The sequence below is a fragment of the Callorhinchus milii genome, unplaced genomic scaffold, assembly GCF_018977255.1.
Source record: "Callorhinchus milii isolate IMCB2004 unplaced genomic scaffold, IMCB_Cmil_1.0 Scaffold10, whole genome shotgun sequence".
Taxonomy (NCBI): domain Eukaryota; kingdom Metazoa; phylum Chordata; class Chondrichthyes; order Chimaeriformes; family Callorhinchidae; genus Callorhinchus; species Callorhinchus milii.
Window position 1 is genome coordinate 20,714,967 of NW_024704751.1, and position 18,361 is coordinate 20,733,327.

An 18,361-nucleotide genomic window follows, 5' to 3' on the forward strand; every position below is an offset into this window, starting at 1 on the left:
TTGTTCAGATTTGGAATGCATTGCCTGAAAGGGTGGTGGAAGTCCATTCGATAACAATTTTCAAGAGAGAAGTAGATAGACTTTCGGTGAGGACAAATTTGAGGGCTATGGGGATAGAGCGGGGGAGTGGAACTAATTTGGACAGCTCTTTCAAAGAGCTGACACAGACAAGATGGTCCAAATGCTCTCCTTCTGTGCTGTATAGTTTTATGATTCTATGATCAATGCCATTCCCTGTCCGAATAATTCATGGACTCAGCTTCAACAGTGGTTTGTGGTAGCAAATTCTACATTCCCAGCACCTGCTGAGTTCCAAACACAAATCCTTCCTTATTCATTATTGTTCAGATTACCTGAAATGTGTACCGTCTTATTACTGACTCACCGAACAACGGATATAATCTAAACCTATTCACCTTGCCTCCCCTACCGCATTATAATCTTCAAGGCCTCCATCAGGTCCTTCTTTGATCTGCTCAGATCGAGTGGGGAAAAATGGCCCCAATTTTTTAAGTCTCTCTTCCACTTGTTGGTGAGTCCACAACAATGGATATAAATATAAGACAACCACTAACAGACCTAAAAGGGAATTTAGGAGAAACTTATTCACGCAGAAGTGAAAAGGTGAGAATTTGGCCCAAAGCTGTGGTTGAAGCAGAAAACATCAATGTATTTAAGAGGAAACATGATACACCCTCAAGGGAGAAGAGAATGGAGGGATAAAGAAGAAAGGAATAATAATACTAATAATCCTTGGATTTGATATAGCACTTTTCCCGTCTTCTAGACGTCTCCAAACACTTCACAGAATATACTGTAAGATGAATTGGAGGCTTGTGTGGAAAATAAGCTTCATTCAGACTGACCATTGATTGGGTTTGATTCCTTAAGCAAGTTTCCTTAATCCACATGTCTCTGTTTACCTAGTAGTTAGTAGGAAACTGGTTATTAGTCGACTGGCAGTTCGCTTTCCGGGGGTAATAAATAATTTGGTCACTCAATCCATGATTGTTTGTGGGACACTAAATTGGCTGCTGTGTTTTGCCCACAAAATATACAGTTAATTCACTTTACAGTATATTCTGTGAAGGGCTTTGAGATGCCTCAATGACATGATAAGGCATTATATCAAATGCAAGTATTATTATTATGATCAGCTTTAAAATGATGCCTCATCCTAGTTATAAATGAAGAATAAAGTCAGTCAGGGCAGCCCAAGATCAGGCTGATCAATAAAACCTCCATGCCATAGTTGGTGCAAATTCCACTGAAACCCATTCCAGCCCTACATACGTTAATCCTTGACGATTCCATCTAAAATTCACAACTTCATCAAAGCTATTTTGAAGAGTTTGGGGGCATTTTTTTTGTCTGAAGTAAACAGTTTGATATAAATGCTGGTTGTTTGCACTTAAAAGATGCCCAGGAGATTTTTTACAGCGATTATGGTTGTTATTCATGCTCCTATTTCCCATGTCGAAAATCACAGTGATCAATCTTCCACTTAGTCCCGATCGTTATCAAACCAACAGTTTGTAGTGTGGGAGGTCTGACGTTGAGTGTGGTGATACAACAGGCAAATGCGATCAGCTCACTGCATTTAACTGCTATACAGGGATATTGGGTTGGCCCCGTTGAAAAAATTAACAATGATTTCATGTTGAAATTGTGTTGAGAAACAATGTAACTGAGATTGGGTTGAAGGCTTGTTACCCAGGTCACTGCACTCTCTCTGTGTGAGAGGGCCTCACTGCCAGGCTCACTCCTCTCATTGTCTTTCAATGCACTTGAGCTCAGTTTCTTTGCCTTTGTTGCCCTGACAGTTAATGTCACCACTTTTCCTTTTAATGAATGACTATCAGTGGATTTCAGGCAAGTCGGATTCTATTTGCAGCGAGGTCAGGTAACGACCATCCTCTGTTTGGAAGTCAATAGATGTCAGCCTGGCTCGATTGGTCGCACTCTTACCTGCCGGGTCAGAACGCTGTGGGTTCAAACCCCATGCGGGAGTGGGTTTCAGATGCCCTCCCAATGTGAAAGGCGCTGCATCAAATGCAAGGATCGTTGTCCTGTTAATATTTTAAAAATGGGCTTCTCTTGATTTCTCAACCAGTTTACCCAGCGAGTATCTAGGTCAGAAGCGAGTTAGCTGATCTCAGGCCCACTGTAAGTGCTGGTTTGTGGGCTCCTGATTGCTGTGGTTGGAGGCGCGTGGATGGGAACAGCATGATGATGCCATCATCAAATATTCACAGTCAAGGTTCAGGTGTGCATAATGTGTAAGTTGTTGCAGGGTGCACACCCCCCCACCACTATCAAAAGGATTTTGAACTCTATCCTCTGGGGCATGGGGAGCCAGTGGAGCCGGTTTGCACCCAAGCTGGAGGTTGTTAAGTCAAATAAATTGGATGTCTAGTACCTTCAGGAGAGGTAAAAAGGACCAAAGCAAGGAAAAAAGTTATGTTAAACTTTACATCAGAGAGGATAAAATTTCATTTAAAAAAATGCTCCCCCCAGCACTTTCATGCCTAACACTGAGTCTGACTGCAGCTTCAGAGGGACTGGAGAGTTGAGCTCCGAAATTTTTTTATAATTATCCTTGCATTTGATACAGCAACTCCAACAATGCAGCACTCTCCCCCCAAGAGCAATACACTGGAGAGTCAGCCAGGAATTGGAGTTCAAAGTCCCCAATGTGGGGGCTTGAACCCACAACCATCTGATACTCTGCTCTGAGTTGTACCTCTGTGACCTGCTAACCCATTACCAACCTGTCCGCTTCCTCCGCTCAGCAGGCTCCGGCCTACTCCACATCCCCCGCCTCTCTTCCCCCACCCTCTGGAACTGCATCCCACATTCACTTCGCCTCGCTCCCTCCCTTGCATCCTTCAAGGCATGTCTGAAGACCCTCTTTTTCAACCGAGCCTTCCGCCACCCTCCCCATGTGAAAGGTGCTATATTTTGTACTGTATTGTACCAACATCCATGCATCATAACTTCCCAATGTTAGCGGGACCTCGAAGGTCACACAATTGAAGATTATTGCCCGAAAAGATCTTGCGTTGAATGTTTATTTCTCTTTCATTCTACTTTGCTTTACGCCGCTGCTCAAAAAATACTGCCTTGAATAAAACATAATTGGAGAATTCAAGAAAAACAACTCCAAAAAAAGTGCAAATTACCATTCTGACTGTGACAAGGCAGCACATTAGTATTTTAAGTTAGAAATCAGAGGACTAGGGACTGCACACTTCTCTTTTATCTCTGTGATATGGGTTTCAACCCAGTCAAGTCAGCTGGCATGAAAGGCTTCTCTCTCTTTCTTGACTGTCACAGTCTGAAATGGAATGAGCTTAGGATCGTTTCAGTGCAGTTCCCAATGGGCACAATGTTTAGGACTGGAATAAAACTGTGCAAAATTAAGCACTAATTGACACCAAAATCTTACTGGGAACGTCCTTGATGATATGTGATCTGTGAGCTCTGGGAGCAGTAACAGAGGACCATTCATGTTGAGGTATGCTAATAGGGCCAAATTAGAAGAAGCTTTAAGTTAATAATAATAATCCTTGCATTTGATAAAGCGCCTTATCACGTCTTCTAGACGTCTCAAAGCGCTTCACAGGATATACTGTAAAGTGAATTTACTGTATATTTGTGGGTGAAACACGGCAGCCAATTGCACACAGCAGCGTCCCTCAAGCAGTCGTGGATTGAGTGACCAAATTATTATTATTATTTTTCTTGAGGGATTATTATCAGGCGTGTGGAGTAAGTGCCAAAGGTTTTGCCCGGCCGTGAATCAAACCCAGGTCTCTCGCTTGCGATGCGAGTGCTCTAACCACTGAGCTACAGGACTTCTGAAGTTGCCGTGTAACTAGAGCTGTCGTTCGTGTCCTCCGCACCTCAGGCGCTGACAGCATCACCATCCATGGTTGCACACTCAACCTTGCTAAGCCAGTCCGGAACCTTGGGGTCTTGTTTGACCCTCAACTACTCTTTTTACCACACATCTCTGCCATGACCCACTCTGCCTTCCCCACCCCCGCAAAATCGCCTGGCTCCGCCACTGTCTCACACCACAGGCCACCGAAACCCTCATACATGCCTTCATTACATCGAGGCTCAACTATGCAAACTCTCTGCTTGTCAGCCTCCCCAACTCCTCCCTCCACAGGCTGCAGATCATCCAGAACCCTATCACCGCCATCCTTGCCCAACTCCACTGGCTTCCCATCACACAGAGGATACAGTTCAAGATCCTGGTCCTCACCTTCATGGTCTTGCTCCCACCTACCTCTCTAACTTCCAAACTCCCTACCATCCTGTTTGCTCCCTCCGCTCAGCAGGAGCTCCCTGCTTCACGTCCCCCACCTGGCTCACCCCACGGGTGGGCCTTCCGCCACTCTGCCCCCACCCTCTGGAACTCCATCCCACAGTCCCTCCGTCTCACCCCTCCCTTCGCCACTTTCGAGACCCACCTCAAGACCCTCCTCTTTGACCTCTCCTCTTCGGCTTTCGATCTCTCTGCTTCCCCTCTGCCCTCATCCCCCCATCCCGACCCTCAACCCGGGTCCTTAACTCTGCTGTCCAGTGCCTTGGGACGTCCCCCCAATGTGAAAGGTGCTATACAAATGTAATTTTGTTGTTTTGGTGGTGGTGAAAGAGCTCACTCTGCATCCAGGAATGCTGACCACATCAGTCTTTGAAATGTAAAAGGTCAGTAATTCCAACGGAAGGTGCTTTCCAATAAAGAATCATATTCATAAAATCTTACAGAACAGAAGCAGGCCATTCGGCCCATTGTACCTGAGCCAGCTCTTTGAAAGAACTACCAGCTAGTCCCTATCCCTGGGTATTACCCCAGAGCCCTGCAAATACTTACTTTTCAAGTATCTAATTCCCTTTTGAAAGCTATTATTGAATCTGCTTCCATCCCCTTTCAGGCTGTGTGTTCCAGACCGTAACAACTCTATTGTTGCTTAGCTTTTCAAATCAGTCCTCCTGTCTGTTTATTCATTCAGAACAAGGTGTCCAACAAAATCAAAGTCTCACCAATTACTGGGACTTAAGCATTTGAAGAGCATAACGATGTCCACATTATGAATATATCACTTTGAGTGTACACCCTTCTCTTCCCATCTCTTCAGAGATCAAGTGGGTCAATTACATTGTTCTGGAGGAATTCAAATAGACTTTGAAGAACTTGAGGATACCGATTCTTATCTTCATCTGCAAACACAAAACCCAGGCAGAATGGAGGGGCAGAGTTCTGCAATCACCAACGACGGTTGGAATCAAATGGAGTTTGACAATCTGCCTCCAGGTCCCAGGGGCCACGAGTCCACTGCAATTAAACTGCCAGAAATTTAGCACTGATTGTCTGCCACTCAGCGCTCCAGTTTGGTTAAGCTCCGAGGGTTGAGGGACATAGCTGAGGCAGGGCATCAAGAGTGAATTTATAGAGAGATTGTTCAGTCTTCTCGTTCATTGTATCTATCAGTCACTTGAATGAGAATGAACAGAACCAAAGCATTAGAAAGGTCTGTATTTGAATCATACCTTACGAATACCTTTGACTAATCCATACAGAATTAATTGCTATCAACATCTCCATTATTGTATCATGCAACTACCAGGATGGTAGAAGGTGAACTAGATGGACCTTGATCTTCTTTTCATCCAGCAATTCCTGGGTTCCTATCTGATTAAGCCTTTCAACTTAACTTCTGACATAACATGCTGCATAGAGTGCCACAAGGTGAAAGCAATATAAAGGAACATTTTGTGGCTAAGCCTCTTTTCTAAGATTGAAAAGAGAAGGGAGATTTTCTCTTTTGATGTCCTAGTTAACTATCTCCCAAATAAAATTGGTCATTCACTTCAGTGTTTGTTTGTTTGTTGTTGCTCTGTCTGTTCAGGTGGACATTAAAGATCCCATGGCACTGTTCGAAAAGAGAAGGGAGTTTCTCCCGGTGACCTGCAAATAAAATTGGTCACTCACTCCATGGCTGTTTGTGGGGCATTGCTGTGCACAAACTGCTGCCATGTTCCACCCACAAAATTCACACTTTACAGTACATCCTGTGAAGCACTTTGAGATGTCTCAAAGACCTGATAAGATGCTATATCAAATGCAAGGAATATTATCAGTGAGTCCGGTAACGTGTTGATTAGAGCACTGGCCTCACAAGCGAGAAGACCTGGGTTTGAGTCCCGGACAGGGCGAAACTGTAGGCAAGCTCCCTAGCTCCACACGCCTCTGTTCACCCAGCAGTACGTGGGAACCCGGTTGTTAATTGATTGGTGGATCGCTTTTCCAAGGGTAATAATCCCTTCAAACATAAATAAAAAATGTTAAAAAATAATGTGTTCACTCAATCCACGACTGTGTGTGGGACGCTGCTGTGCACAATTGGCTGCCACGTTTCACCCACAAAATATACAGTCAAATCACTTTACAGTATATTCTGTGAAGCGCTTTGAGACGTCTTGAAGACGTGATAAGGCTCTGTATCAAATGCAAGGATTATTATTATTATCATTATGGGTTTGTGGCTAATGTGCAAATTGGCTGCCGTGTTGGCTTAAAAAACAGTCACTGCATTTCACAGTGAAACCTTGTGGTGGGCTTGGAGATGTCTTGATGAGGCGATGAGATGCTGTATTAAACATAAGACTTGGTTATTGTTTTTGATGATACTCATTTGCTCGTTCCAGACTGGGATCCAGTGTGCAGTTCTCATGTGACGACAGTTACGAGCTGCAAGGCTCCAAAAGCATCACATGCATGAGAGTGACTGACATGTTCGCCGCATGGAGTGATCACAGGCCATTCTGCCGAGGTGAGGAATCATTGTGCGTTCATCAGGCTGTGTCAGACGGCAGCCTTTTATCCTCACAGGTACCCAGGGCTATTACTCTCCCTCATCCCTTCATCTCTGTGACTTGCTGCGTCTTTCATGTCGAGAATTGATTGACGGGTCAGGAGCCAAAACTGCTGTTGCACACTGAACAATTCCGCTGAGTGCTTGAATTTCAGCAATAGAATTATTGTCATCTGTAGGTCATGTATTTGGACCGTAAACATATTCACAGGGTTTAACCGTTATGTTGACTGACAAAATACACAGTCAAGTCAGGAGGATGTCCCAGAGTGTTTAACATTTCTGGCTCGGCACCAGAGCGGGAGTGGGAGCTTAAGGGGGATGGTCAAAGAGGTATGTTTTGAGACGTACCTTGAAAGAGGGGAGGGAGGGAGTTCCAGAGAGCAGGCGCCAAATGGCTGAAAGTCCGGCTGCTGATGGTGAGGTGGATAGAGCGGGGGACATGGAGAAGGCTAATGGGAACAGCCAAGTTGTTACGGGTGAAGAATATTACAGAGCAGAGGTACTAATGCACGTAGATGAGATCTTCAAATTAATTTTGCATCTGGTAGCCATGTGGTAGTGAGATCAGTTGGAATGTGGTCTCACATTGCTTCCCAGTGTACTGCTTACACAATAATTTTCAATGATATTCACCTCACCAGGTATCACATCCTTATTCCTTCACAGCAAAAATAAGTCAAATAGGGCTGAGAGGGCCAGCTTCAGGACAGGCACCAGGAAATATTTCTTTCCCCAGGAAATGATGAATGATTGTAACAGGTTTTCCAGGGGAACAGTTAAACCTACGGTGCTGGACTTGTTTAGGAAACAGCTGGACTCTGGAATGTGCGGACAATAGGATGGGTGGCCAGAAAATGAGACCAAATGGATCAAAGGTGTTTTTTNATCCAGAAAGGCACTCATTGAAAATCTCATTAAATACAAGGGGAATAAATTTATCTTCTTCTTAGTTCCCTCCCACATCATATTTAGTTCTTGACTGATGCAGAGAGCTGGTTATCAAACTTCTGCCCAGGTCACCCTTGAACTGGTCGTTATATCAAAAATAATTAATTTCCATGGGAGCCAGGCTGAAAGCATGGCAATAATTTGTGTGTGGACTGGACTTCACTTACACATTCACTTTCATCTGTCTGGCCTTTACCCCTTAATGTAAATTATTGTCTTCCACGAAGGTCACTATTGCAGGCCATTGACAGCACTGCATAATGACAATCTCAGTACCAGATTAATTAATGTTTCAGGTGTCAATGTGAATTAAGAGACCTCTACTCCACAAAGATCACTGGAATACAGTCCCGAAGGTGGTCATTATAGACTGGCTTCCTTGACTAGTCGGTGGAATAAAATGTCATGATTAGCACCTCAGAGGTTAATGAAAGGGTTCATCTTTTATTCATCAGTTTCCGAGCATTCAGAGGGAAAGTTCCACTTCACAAGACCGACTGTTCGTATCGGGCCTTAGTCATGGTTGGTAAGATCCATTGGCTTCATCCATCATGTTTGCATCAAGAGTTTGTTGCTGATGACTGGGAATTTGTTGTCACACAAAGTCAATACATTTGCCCTTTCTCTGTTGAGACCCGTCTGGAATCCAGTCTAGACATAGATATTTACATCGCAGAAGAAGGCCATGTAGCCCATCGTGTCCGTACAGCTCCCTCAAGAGCAATCCTTTTAGTCTCACTTACTTGCCCTTTTCTCAGTCCCCTGTAGCTGACTCTTTCTTTTGGTGGGATTAAAGTTGCCTTTCTTTGCTGGAAAGTAAGGATCTAAGTGGAGTCGATGAGGCTTGAATCACTTGCTTGTCGGGTGAGCACGGTGTATAAAACTACCCCTAATTTGGTATGCAATTCACAGTCCTGATCAGAGAGACCACAGATAATAATAATAATAATAATCCTTGCATTTGATATAGCGCTTTTCACGTCGGGAGGATGTCCCAAAGCGCTTCACAGAACACACTGTAAAGTGAATTGACTGTATATTTGTGGGCGAACGCGGCAGCCAATTGCGCACAGCAATGTCCCACAAACAGTCGTAGATTAAAAATGACCAATTTATTATTGTTTTGTTTTTTTGGAGGGATCATTATTAGGCTCTGTGTGGAGTAAGGAAACTTGCCCAAGGTTTCGCCCTCTGCCTGGAATTGAACTCAGGTCTCTCACTTGCAAAGCGAGTGCTCTAACCACTGAGCTACAGGACTCCACAAGATGTGTGTAAAATGGAGGAAACCTATTGATGCAACAACCTGGTGTTAAACTTGGTGTTGGTGTAGCCACCAGTGGGACACTCAGTGTCTGAAATGGCAAATTGTTTTGTTTCCAGCATTTACCATCATTCGAAAATACAGTAAATTGGACATTCCTCCACATCCACCCACACCCTGGCACCTCCTTCCTTATTTGCCAGATCTTATCCTACCCTCTGCTCACCCCCTCCACTCAGCAAACTCAGGTTAGCTGCATGACCCATGCCCTCTCTCTCCGCACTACCATCAGTGGCCGAGACTTCAGTCCCTACCCCCCAAATCTCTATCTCTATGCCTCCGTCTCACCCTCTCTCTTTCTGTCTTTCTGTTTCATCTACTGAATATACAGTCACTCCACTTTACAATATATTCTGTGAAGCGATTTGAGACGTCTCAACAACGTGCTAAGGCGCTGTATCAAATGCAACAATGATTATTATTATTATTAAGACACACCTCAAAGCCTATCTCTTCAAACATGCCTATGGCCTCCCTACCCACTTCTGTCTTGTTCAGCATTGAACACTGTCCCCTGTGAAGCTCTCTCGAGACCTAACCTAATGTGTAGAGCATTTTACACAGAAGCAAATTGTTGTTGTTGGTCAGTATCCATTTGTACCCGTGAGCTCATGGAGAGTTGGGAAAGGATTAAAGCGACGGTTTTGCATCTTGTTGCAGCTCGAGTGTGTGGGGCTCACCTTCAGGGACCCAGCGGAGTCATCTCATCCCCCAATTTCCCAGTTCAATACGATAGCGACGCTCACTGTGTGTGGGTCATCACCGCCTCGGATCCCAGCAAGGTAAGTCTCTTCATTCTCTTCCTCATTTTCCCTTTAATGTTCTTCAGGGCTTCCCTCCGCACCAGCCCCCCACCACACACACATCTCCCCACCTCCACCACCATCATTCCCTGGTCCAGTAGACTCTATGAGGTCTACCAACAATGACCTTGACTCCTCTGCTAAGAATTAGAAGAGAATGACCTCGGGGTAATTTGTTTTCCAACTACATCCTTCCACGTGGGAGAAAGCGCTAACCTTTACTCTCAGTTACCTCCTGGTGGCACGGCTGAGATCAACTAATTATGTCCTCCTCCTCCTTGGCCCAGTGCCTCAGTCTGTTAACATGCTCAGAAAGTGAGTCTATTTGCCTTTTTCAACTGTTTCTTTTGCTTTCGGTGTGAATTTCCCTCTGTCTGATATTTGGTTTCAATTGTTAATGAGAAATGAGAACAATTTCTCCCCATACACAGGGGTAAAGATTCTGTTCAACCTTACACCCAGCCCTGATGTCAGTCACTAATAGAACTTTCCACGTTAAATGTGTGCATCACAATAGCTGCTACAGATCCTGAGAGCAGGTGGGACGACATCTGATCGAGAACACTGTGGCATTGTTTTATTGGTGCCCCCATCAGTCCAGCGCCTGGAGCATTGAGTGCTTTATCACTATCCTTACTTCAGAAGGCCTTAGGGACTTTGAGCTCACGCGGTCTAGTCTGACGCTCCAATGCAGTGGCCAATGTGGTTCGGGATTGTATGAGCTCTATTCTTTCTATGTTCACTGAAAAGACGCTACAAATAGAAACCGGTCATGTCAATAGAGAAAAAACAATGTATTTATTTAACAATCGTAATCTTTACATTTGATGCAGCGCCTTTCACATCAGAAAGAGGTCTCAAAAGAGGTCACTTCATAGGAAATACCGTAAAGTGTAGTGACTGTGTGTTTTGTGGGCGAATCCGGCAGCCAGCAATGCCCCACAAGTAGCCGTGAATCGAATGACCAATTTTATTGGGGGGATTGTTGGCCAGGACACCAGCTGAAACTCCCTTCTCTCTTATTTGTAAAATGTTTGCATTTGCTGAGCATCACTTTGGTGTCTTTTCCATCCCTATATTGCTCTGTGAAGAAGAGAGATGAGCAATGCTGGTTATTATCAGTGTCGCTGGAATGGGGGCTGTAAAGAGACTGATCCAGAGAGCCTATTATTTTTTGCTTCAGCCTCTGGCTTGCAAGTGGAATGCAGCAAAACGAGATAACAACAAGCATTTATATAGCTCTTCTCACGCAGGGTAGCATCCTAGAGAGCTTGACAGTGACGGAGCATAACACAAGTTGTGAAGAGCAATTTCAGGATGGACACCAGGATTTTTAAAATATATTCAGGGGGCAATTAATGACCGGAACAGGGTGGTCGAGACCAGGACGTTGGGACTTATTTAAAAAGCAGCTCGATGCTGTGATGGGAGAACGTTGGGTGTGTGTTGTGGAGGGAGAAGATCGAAGGGTCTTCTTCATCCGAACCAATCTTGTGACTTTGTGAACCCCGTTAAAGAGTGGTAGATGGGGTTGGTGGGGGGGTACTGTAACAGTCCAAGTATTGCCTGATAAGCGGGCAAACAGGAGCGACCAACATTCAGGGCTTCTGCATTGTGGGGTCAGTGATGGTCACTCAACGACAGTGAGCAATGAGCTTCAAATCACTTTGTCTCACTTCAAATCTGGCAGCATGATTCCGAGCACAGCGCGGGGTTTGATGGGTGAGATAATAATAATAATCCTTGTTATAGTGCCTCATCACGCCATCGAGACATTGCGAAGGGATTCACAGAATATACTGTAAAGTAAATTGACCCTATACATTGTGGGCGAAACACGATAGCCAATTGCGCATAGAATTGTCCTACAAACAGTCGATGATTGAGTGACCAAATTATTATTATTTTTTGAAGGAATTATTATCCTCGGAAAGGCAATCCGCAATTGTCTTTTTAAGTAGGAAACATGTCGGGGTTGACAACCTAATAGTGAGTGAACCAGCGTTCAAGACACAGGGTCACCTTCATGCATTCTGGAACATTCTCTTTCTTTCTAGAAGGAGGATGTTCTCAGTCTGTCTCGTGCTCACAGTCTTTCTCTGTGAGGAAAGCTTTGAGCACAAATATTTTTGAATCTGGGTATCCGATACATGCAATAACCCATCATCAAATGCAAGATTATTATTATTATTATTATCATGCTTAAGAGTCTACAAACCAGACAGAGAATTCCTTGTATGCCATCTCCACATGGAAATTCCCGTGCTCGAAATGGAACGTGCACTGTCTCTCTGTCCGCAGGGATGCACCCAGTTTACCTCATTTGGGAGAATATTAGGTGCAGATTGGCAAAAGCAGTGGTTTAGGGAACCCCAGAGAGTGTGTTAGGGTAACTGTCGCTAACAGCTGACACCACACAGCTTGCCATTGAAAGCACTTTTACATGAAAGCCAATGGACTTGTGAAATTATTTGCCAGAGAAACGCATTGAGTTGTCTGGAGAGCTCAGGGAGTGGAGTGTTTTGAGGGAGGGGAGTGTGTTGAGGGAGGACGGGGAATGTGTTGAGGGAGGGATGGAGTGTGTTGAGGGAGAGATAGGGAGGAAGGGGAGTGTGTTGAGGGAGGGAGTGTGTTGAGGGAGGAAGGGGGGGTGTTGAGGGAGGTGGGGGATGTTGAGGGAGGAAAGGGGGTTGTTGAGGGGGGCATGTTGAGGGAGGAAGTGGGGGGTGTTGAGGGAGGGGAGTGTGTTGAGGGATGGAGTGTGTTGAGGGAGGAAGGGGAGTGTGTTGAGGGAGGAAAGGGAGTGTGTTGAGGGAGTGAGCAGCCGGACTGATATCAATTGAAAAGCAATCGACACACAGTTTCTCAATTCCTCCTCAAGGTCCTGGTGTTCTGATCAGTGATCTCGTTCACTTCCTGTGGGGTACGATTCCACCTGGGGCTACATTTACTCTCACTAAAAAAGCATTTCAGCCAGAGCAAAATTTGTCAAATTCTTAAATAGAGTCTTTAACCTTTGAAGCCTGTAAATGCTTCTGAAAGTTCCTTTCCAGAAACGGGCTTCAAGGTTACAATTTCTGATCGCTCAGAAATATTGCGTTAATAGAGCAAATTCATAGAATCATAGAATCATAGAAATGTTACGGCACAGAAGGAGGCCATTCGGCCCATCAAGTCTGTGCTGCTCTTTGACAGAGCAACTGACTTTCACTCACCCCAATCACCAGCTTTCTCCCCATAACCCTGCAAACCTGTCTTCTCCAGATACCTGTCCAGTTCTCTCTTGAAAGCTGTTATCGAATCAGACTTTACTGCCCTTTCGGGCGGATCATTCCAAATTCTAACAACTCGCTGAGTGAAAACATTCCTTCTAACCTTCCCTCTGCTTCTTTTGGTAGATATCTTAAGACTGTGACCACGAGTCATAGACACACCTACCAACGGAAACAGCTTTTCCCTATCTCGCCTGTCGAAACCTTTCATGATTTTGAAGAGGAGGGTCTTGAAGGAGGCAAGGGAGGGGGCGAGGCGAAGGGACTGTGGGGTGAAGTGAGCATCCAGAAGAGTTAATGGAGAGTTTAGGAGAATTGTTTTCCCTCAGAGAATTGTTGGGGCGTGAAATAAGTGGGTGGAGGTTGTGAGTTTTAAGAGGTCATAAAATCATAGAACCATAGAATTATACAGCACAGGAGGCCATTCAGCCCATCATGCCTGTGTCGGCTCTTTGAAAACAGCTATCCAAATGAATCCAACTCCCCCTCTCTCTCCCAATAGCTCTGCAAACTTGTCCTCCCCAAATAATTATCTACTTCTCTCTTGAAACCTGTTATAGAATTGAATTCCACCACTCTTTCAGGCAATGCATTCCAGATCCCAACAACTCGCTGTGTGAAAACATTTCTCCTCACCTCCACTCTGTTTCTTTTAACAGCTATTTTAAATCGGTGTCCTCGGGTTACCGACCCACCCGCCAGTGGGAATAGTTTCTCCTGTTCACCCTATCAAATCCACTCATAATTTTGAAAACTTCTATGAAGTCTCCTCTTAACCTTCTCTGCTCCAAGGAGAATAATCCTCACTTCTCTACCTCTCCTGATAACTGAAGCCCCTCATTCCTGGTACCTGGTCAATCTCCTTTGCATCCTCTCCAATGCCTTGACATCCTTCGTAAAGTGTGGGGCCCAGAACTGAACACAGTCTCGAGCTGAGGCCTAACCAGTGTTTTATATAAAGGTTCATCATAACTTCCTGACTTGTGTACTCTGTGCCCCTATTTATAAAGCCCAGTATCCCGGATGCTTTTTTAACAGCTTTATCTCCCTGTCCTGCCACCTGCAAAGATTTCCTTATATGACCCCCAGGTCTCTCTGTCCCTTCACCCCCTTTAAGATTGTCACATCAGCGTATATTGCCTCTCCTCATTCTTCCTTCAAAAATGCATCACTTTGCATTTCTCCACATTAAACTTCATCTGCCACGTGTCTGCCCACATTACCAGTCTGTCTATGTCCTCTTGCAGTCTGTTACTATCCTCCTCACTGTTTACTACTGTTTACTACTTTTCCTACCTTTGTATCTTCAGCAAACTTGGAAATTGTACTCCCTATACCCAAGTTCAGGTCATTTATATGGATCACAATCAGCAGTGGCCCCAATACTGATCTCTGGGGGACATCACTGTACACTTCTCTCCAGTCAGAAAAACAACCGTTCACCACCACTCTCTGCTTTCTGTCTCCCAAACAGTTCTGTATCCGCTGCCACTGTCCCTTTAATACCGGGGGCTTCTATTTTGCTACAAGTCTCTTATGTGGCAGCTTGAAGGCGCAATTGGATAGGGCAGGGCAGTGGGAAAGAACAGCTTCCTATGAGCACTGATGCAGACTCGATGGGGTGAATGGCTTCCTTCTGTGCTGTAAATTTTGATGATTGAATGATTCTAACAGGTGTAAACAGCACCTGATGTCGAAATGGCAACTCACTGCTTTTTCCAATGATGGATTGAGTATTCTATGCGTCACATCTGGAGACCAAACAAAATGAATGGTGATCAGACATGAGCACTAGACTGCACTCCTAGGCTGGTGTTCTCCTGACATGAAAGGCGCTCTACAAATGTAATCTTGTTGTTGTTGTTGTTTTACCAGGTTTCCTTACAAAACACACAGTCACTACAGTTCACAGTGAATCCTGTGGAGCACTGTTTATATAGCACTGGGCAGTCAAGCGGCTGAAGAGGGGAAAGATGACTGAAGGTGCAGACAAAGAGTTAGGTCTAGGGAATGGCCTTTTAGACACTCTATCCCAAGCTCAGATGCTCAGCCAGGAATGTTAAGCACTTTGGGACGTCCTCTCAATGTGAAAAGTGCTAAATAAATGTAAATGTATACTCTAATAGAAGGATATTTTGTAAACTTAAGTAATAATCCCATTCCTTGCATTTGATACAGAGGCTTTCACTTCAGGACGACGTCTCCAAGTGCTCCACAGGATTCACTTTAAAGTGGCTTGTTTTGGAGGCAAACAAATTGTGGTATTTCGCCAAAAGAGATGTGCAGCCACTCAATTTCTAATACTGAGTGCACAGAGCATATCAATGCTTTAGGAATTGAATATTCGAATATTCAAGGCAAGCCTCAAGATCGTTCCTTCGGCTACCCTCTCTGCCCTCCACCCTCGCTGATCCCAACTCCCTAACATACCCCACCTCATCCCACCCCCAGCTCAGGTCCTAATCCCTGACCTGGGACTTCCTCCCGATGTGAAAGGCATTTTACAAATGTAATTTGTATTGCATTTGCCGGATTTTTTATTAAGAAATCTGTGAAGAAACAGGGCAAATCGAAGCCGGTGAGAATCTCGACATGGCAAATGACAAGGCCACCACACTGAACTCCCAATATCGGAGATCCCACAGCGTCTGGTTTCCTGGGGCGATTGACCTACATTATTAATATCTCTTAAGTTATTGTGTTCCTGGTACCCAGCACAACAGCAAAAGTCTTTATGCTCACTGACCACGATGACAATAAGCCCAGTAAATTTGTACTGCTTGAGGTATATGACTTAGAAATGAATTGAAATGGATATGTGTTGTATTAAATCAACCCTGTGATGGCTAAGAGTTGCTTTCAGACAGCAGTTTAATACAATCTGCCTCTGCTCATGACTTGTCCTAGCCCCTGGATCTCAACAGCTTAATGAAGGATAAGAGAGCAGGGGAAAAAGAGACAAATAATCCCTGTTAGAGGATTATTAAATAGATTGTAATATAACGTCAAAGGTTGTATTCTGCCTCCGTCTTGTTTGACTGTGATTCATTTTGACAAAATGAAATCAAAATCTCAAACCAAAAAATCTGAGAGAGGAACGTCCTGTCCGTGAGGAATAGTGATGAGATTCTCCTGAGCTGAGTGTCTGTGGCTACGGGATGGAACTCATTCGCTGCTGCTATTCACTGATGATCCAAGGCCTTCCTGTGGTCTCTATCACCTAGAGTGTAACTACTGAATAGAGTACACTTGACTGCCTTCAAATATTTGGTGTCATTCCACTTTAAGAGGATCAATTACTGATCAAATACATGAATCTCGCCACATGATTTCAGCCCAGGTCAATGTCACAGGCTGGCTGGAGTATCATCACTGGAGTTCACTCGCAGGGCAACCTGCAAGGTAAGGGACAAGCTGGGTCCCTGTTACAGGAGAGGAGCACGATAAGGTTTTAGGAACTACAAGAGCAAAACCCAAACTGGTGTGTGGTCATTGGAAGTTCATTCAATTCCTCCTGGAACAGTTCAGGTAAAGTCCTACAACCTGGGGTGGTGTCTTTCCCCCGTGTAACACTTGACAATTTCCACCAGCCTGACGAGAACTTTCCCTCCCATCTACTCCCCAATCCACCAACAGGCGCCTCCGCTCAACTGGCACAGGCCTCCTGCTAGTACCTCGACCCTCTGCCCCATCATCAGAGGTTGTGCTTTCAGCCACTATGCCCCAAAACTCAATGCCTCCACGTTGACCCCTCCCTCTTTCAATTCTCGTCTGAAAACTTTCCTTTTCGACCGTGCTTACAACCACCTCTCCGCCCGCCACAACCCCCACCCCCAGCTTGGGAGTCCGATTCCACCACTATTAAGTGCTCTAAGACACTGCCCTGCATGGAAGTCACTATATAAGTGCAAATTGTTGTGGTTGTGGTGACATTTCTGAAAAGAGGTTGGCTATCTGTTACTCAAAGCCATTTCTCTAACCTTGGGGATCAGCCAAGATTCTCTCTGTACTTCCTCTGTGCCTGGGTAAATTCTGTGTGTTCAGTGACCATTTACACCTCTCGCAGTGTGGTCTGAGCGGAGCATTGACACCTGAGCATGACTTGTGGAGTCTCAACATTGTAGCCCAGCAACCTGTCCATTTGGCATCTTGTTTGGACATGGAGAATGATGATCCAACCAATTTCTTGACAATTTTCCATCATCTGTGTGTCAGCCTTGTTCAGTTGATAGCACTCTCTGAGTCACCAGGTTGTGGAATCCAGCTGCACATCGGGACTTTGAACTCATATAGTCTAAGATGACACTCCAATGCAGTGATGGAGATGCCATCTTTCAGATGAGACAATAAACCGAGACCTGTCTCTTTGTTCAGGTGAATGATAAAGATCCCATTGCCATCCCATTGATTATTAAAAAGAGAAGAGAGTTTCTCTCCCAGTGTCCTGGCAAACAATCCCCCAAACAAAACTGGTCACTCACAAACATGGCTGTTTGTGGGACTTTGCTGTGCGCAAATTGACTGCCGCATTTGCCAACAAAACGCAAAGTTATTACACTTTACAGTACATTCCTGAAGTGCTTTTAGATGTCTTGATGACATAATGTTCTGTATCAAATCATTACCATTATTATTGATAGCCTGAAGCATTGTCCAAATGCTTTCATATATGCATGAATGAATGAATGAATGAATGAATGAATGAATGAATGAATGACAGTACAATACTTCTACTCAATTGTGAGTTTTATAGAGAGCAGGAAGAAGCCTGTGCATGTATACCTGTCCCACGTTATTGTGGATTCCTGTAGCTCAGTAGTCAGAGCACTCGCCTTACAAGCAAGAGACCTGGGTTCAATTCCTGGCAGGGTGAAACATGGGCAAGTTTCCTTATTCCACACGCCTGTTTATCTAGCAGTAAGTAGGAACCTGGTTGTTAGTCAATTGGCGGATCATGTTTCCGGGGGTAATCATTCCTTCAAAAAAAATGTTAATTTGTTGACCCAATCTATGACTGTTTGTGGAACCCTGCTGGGCGCAATTGGCTGCTGCATTTCTCCCACAAAATATACAGTCAATTCACTTTACAGTGTATTCTGTGAAGCACTTTGAGATGTCTCAAAGACG

At 44.7% G+C, this 18,361-nt stretch overlaps 1 protein-coding gene across 1 annotated transcript in view; it reads left to right on the top strand.

Moving 5' to 3' along the window:
- csmd2 (CUB and Sushi multiple domains 2) overlaps positions 1–18,361 on the top strand; it is a 696,667-nt gene that overhangs the window by 500,997 nt on the left and 177,309 nt on the right. The window contains exons 9-10 of the mRNA XM_042338904.1: positions 6,721–6,845; positions 9,820–9,941. Of these exons, the coding sequence (XP_042194838.1) occupies positions 6,721–6,845; positions 9,820–9,941 (247 nt within the window). The remainder of the gene's footprint in view (positions 1–6,720; positions 6,846–9,819; positions 9,942–18,361) is intronic.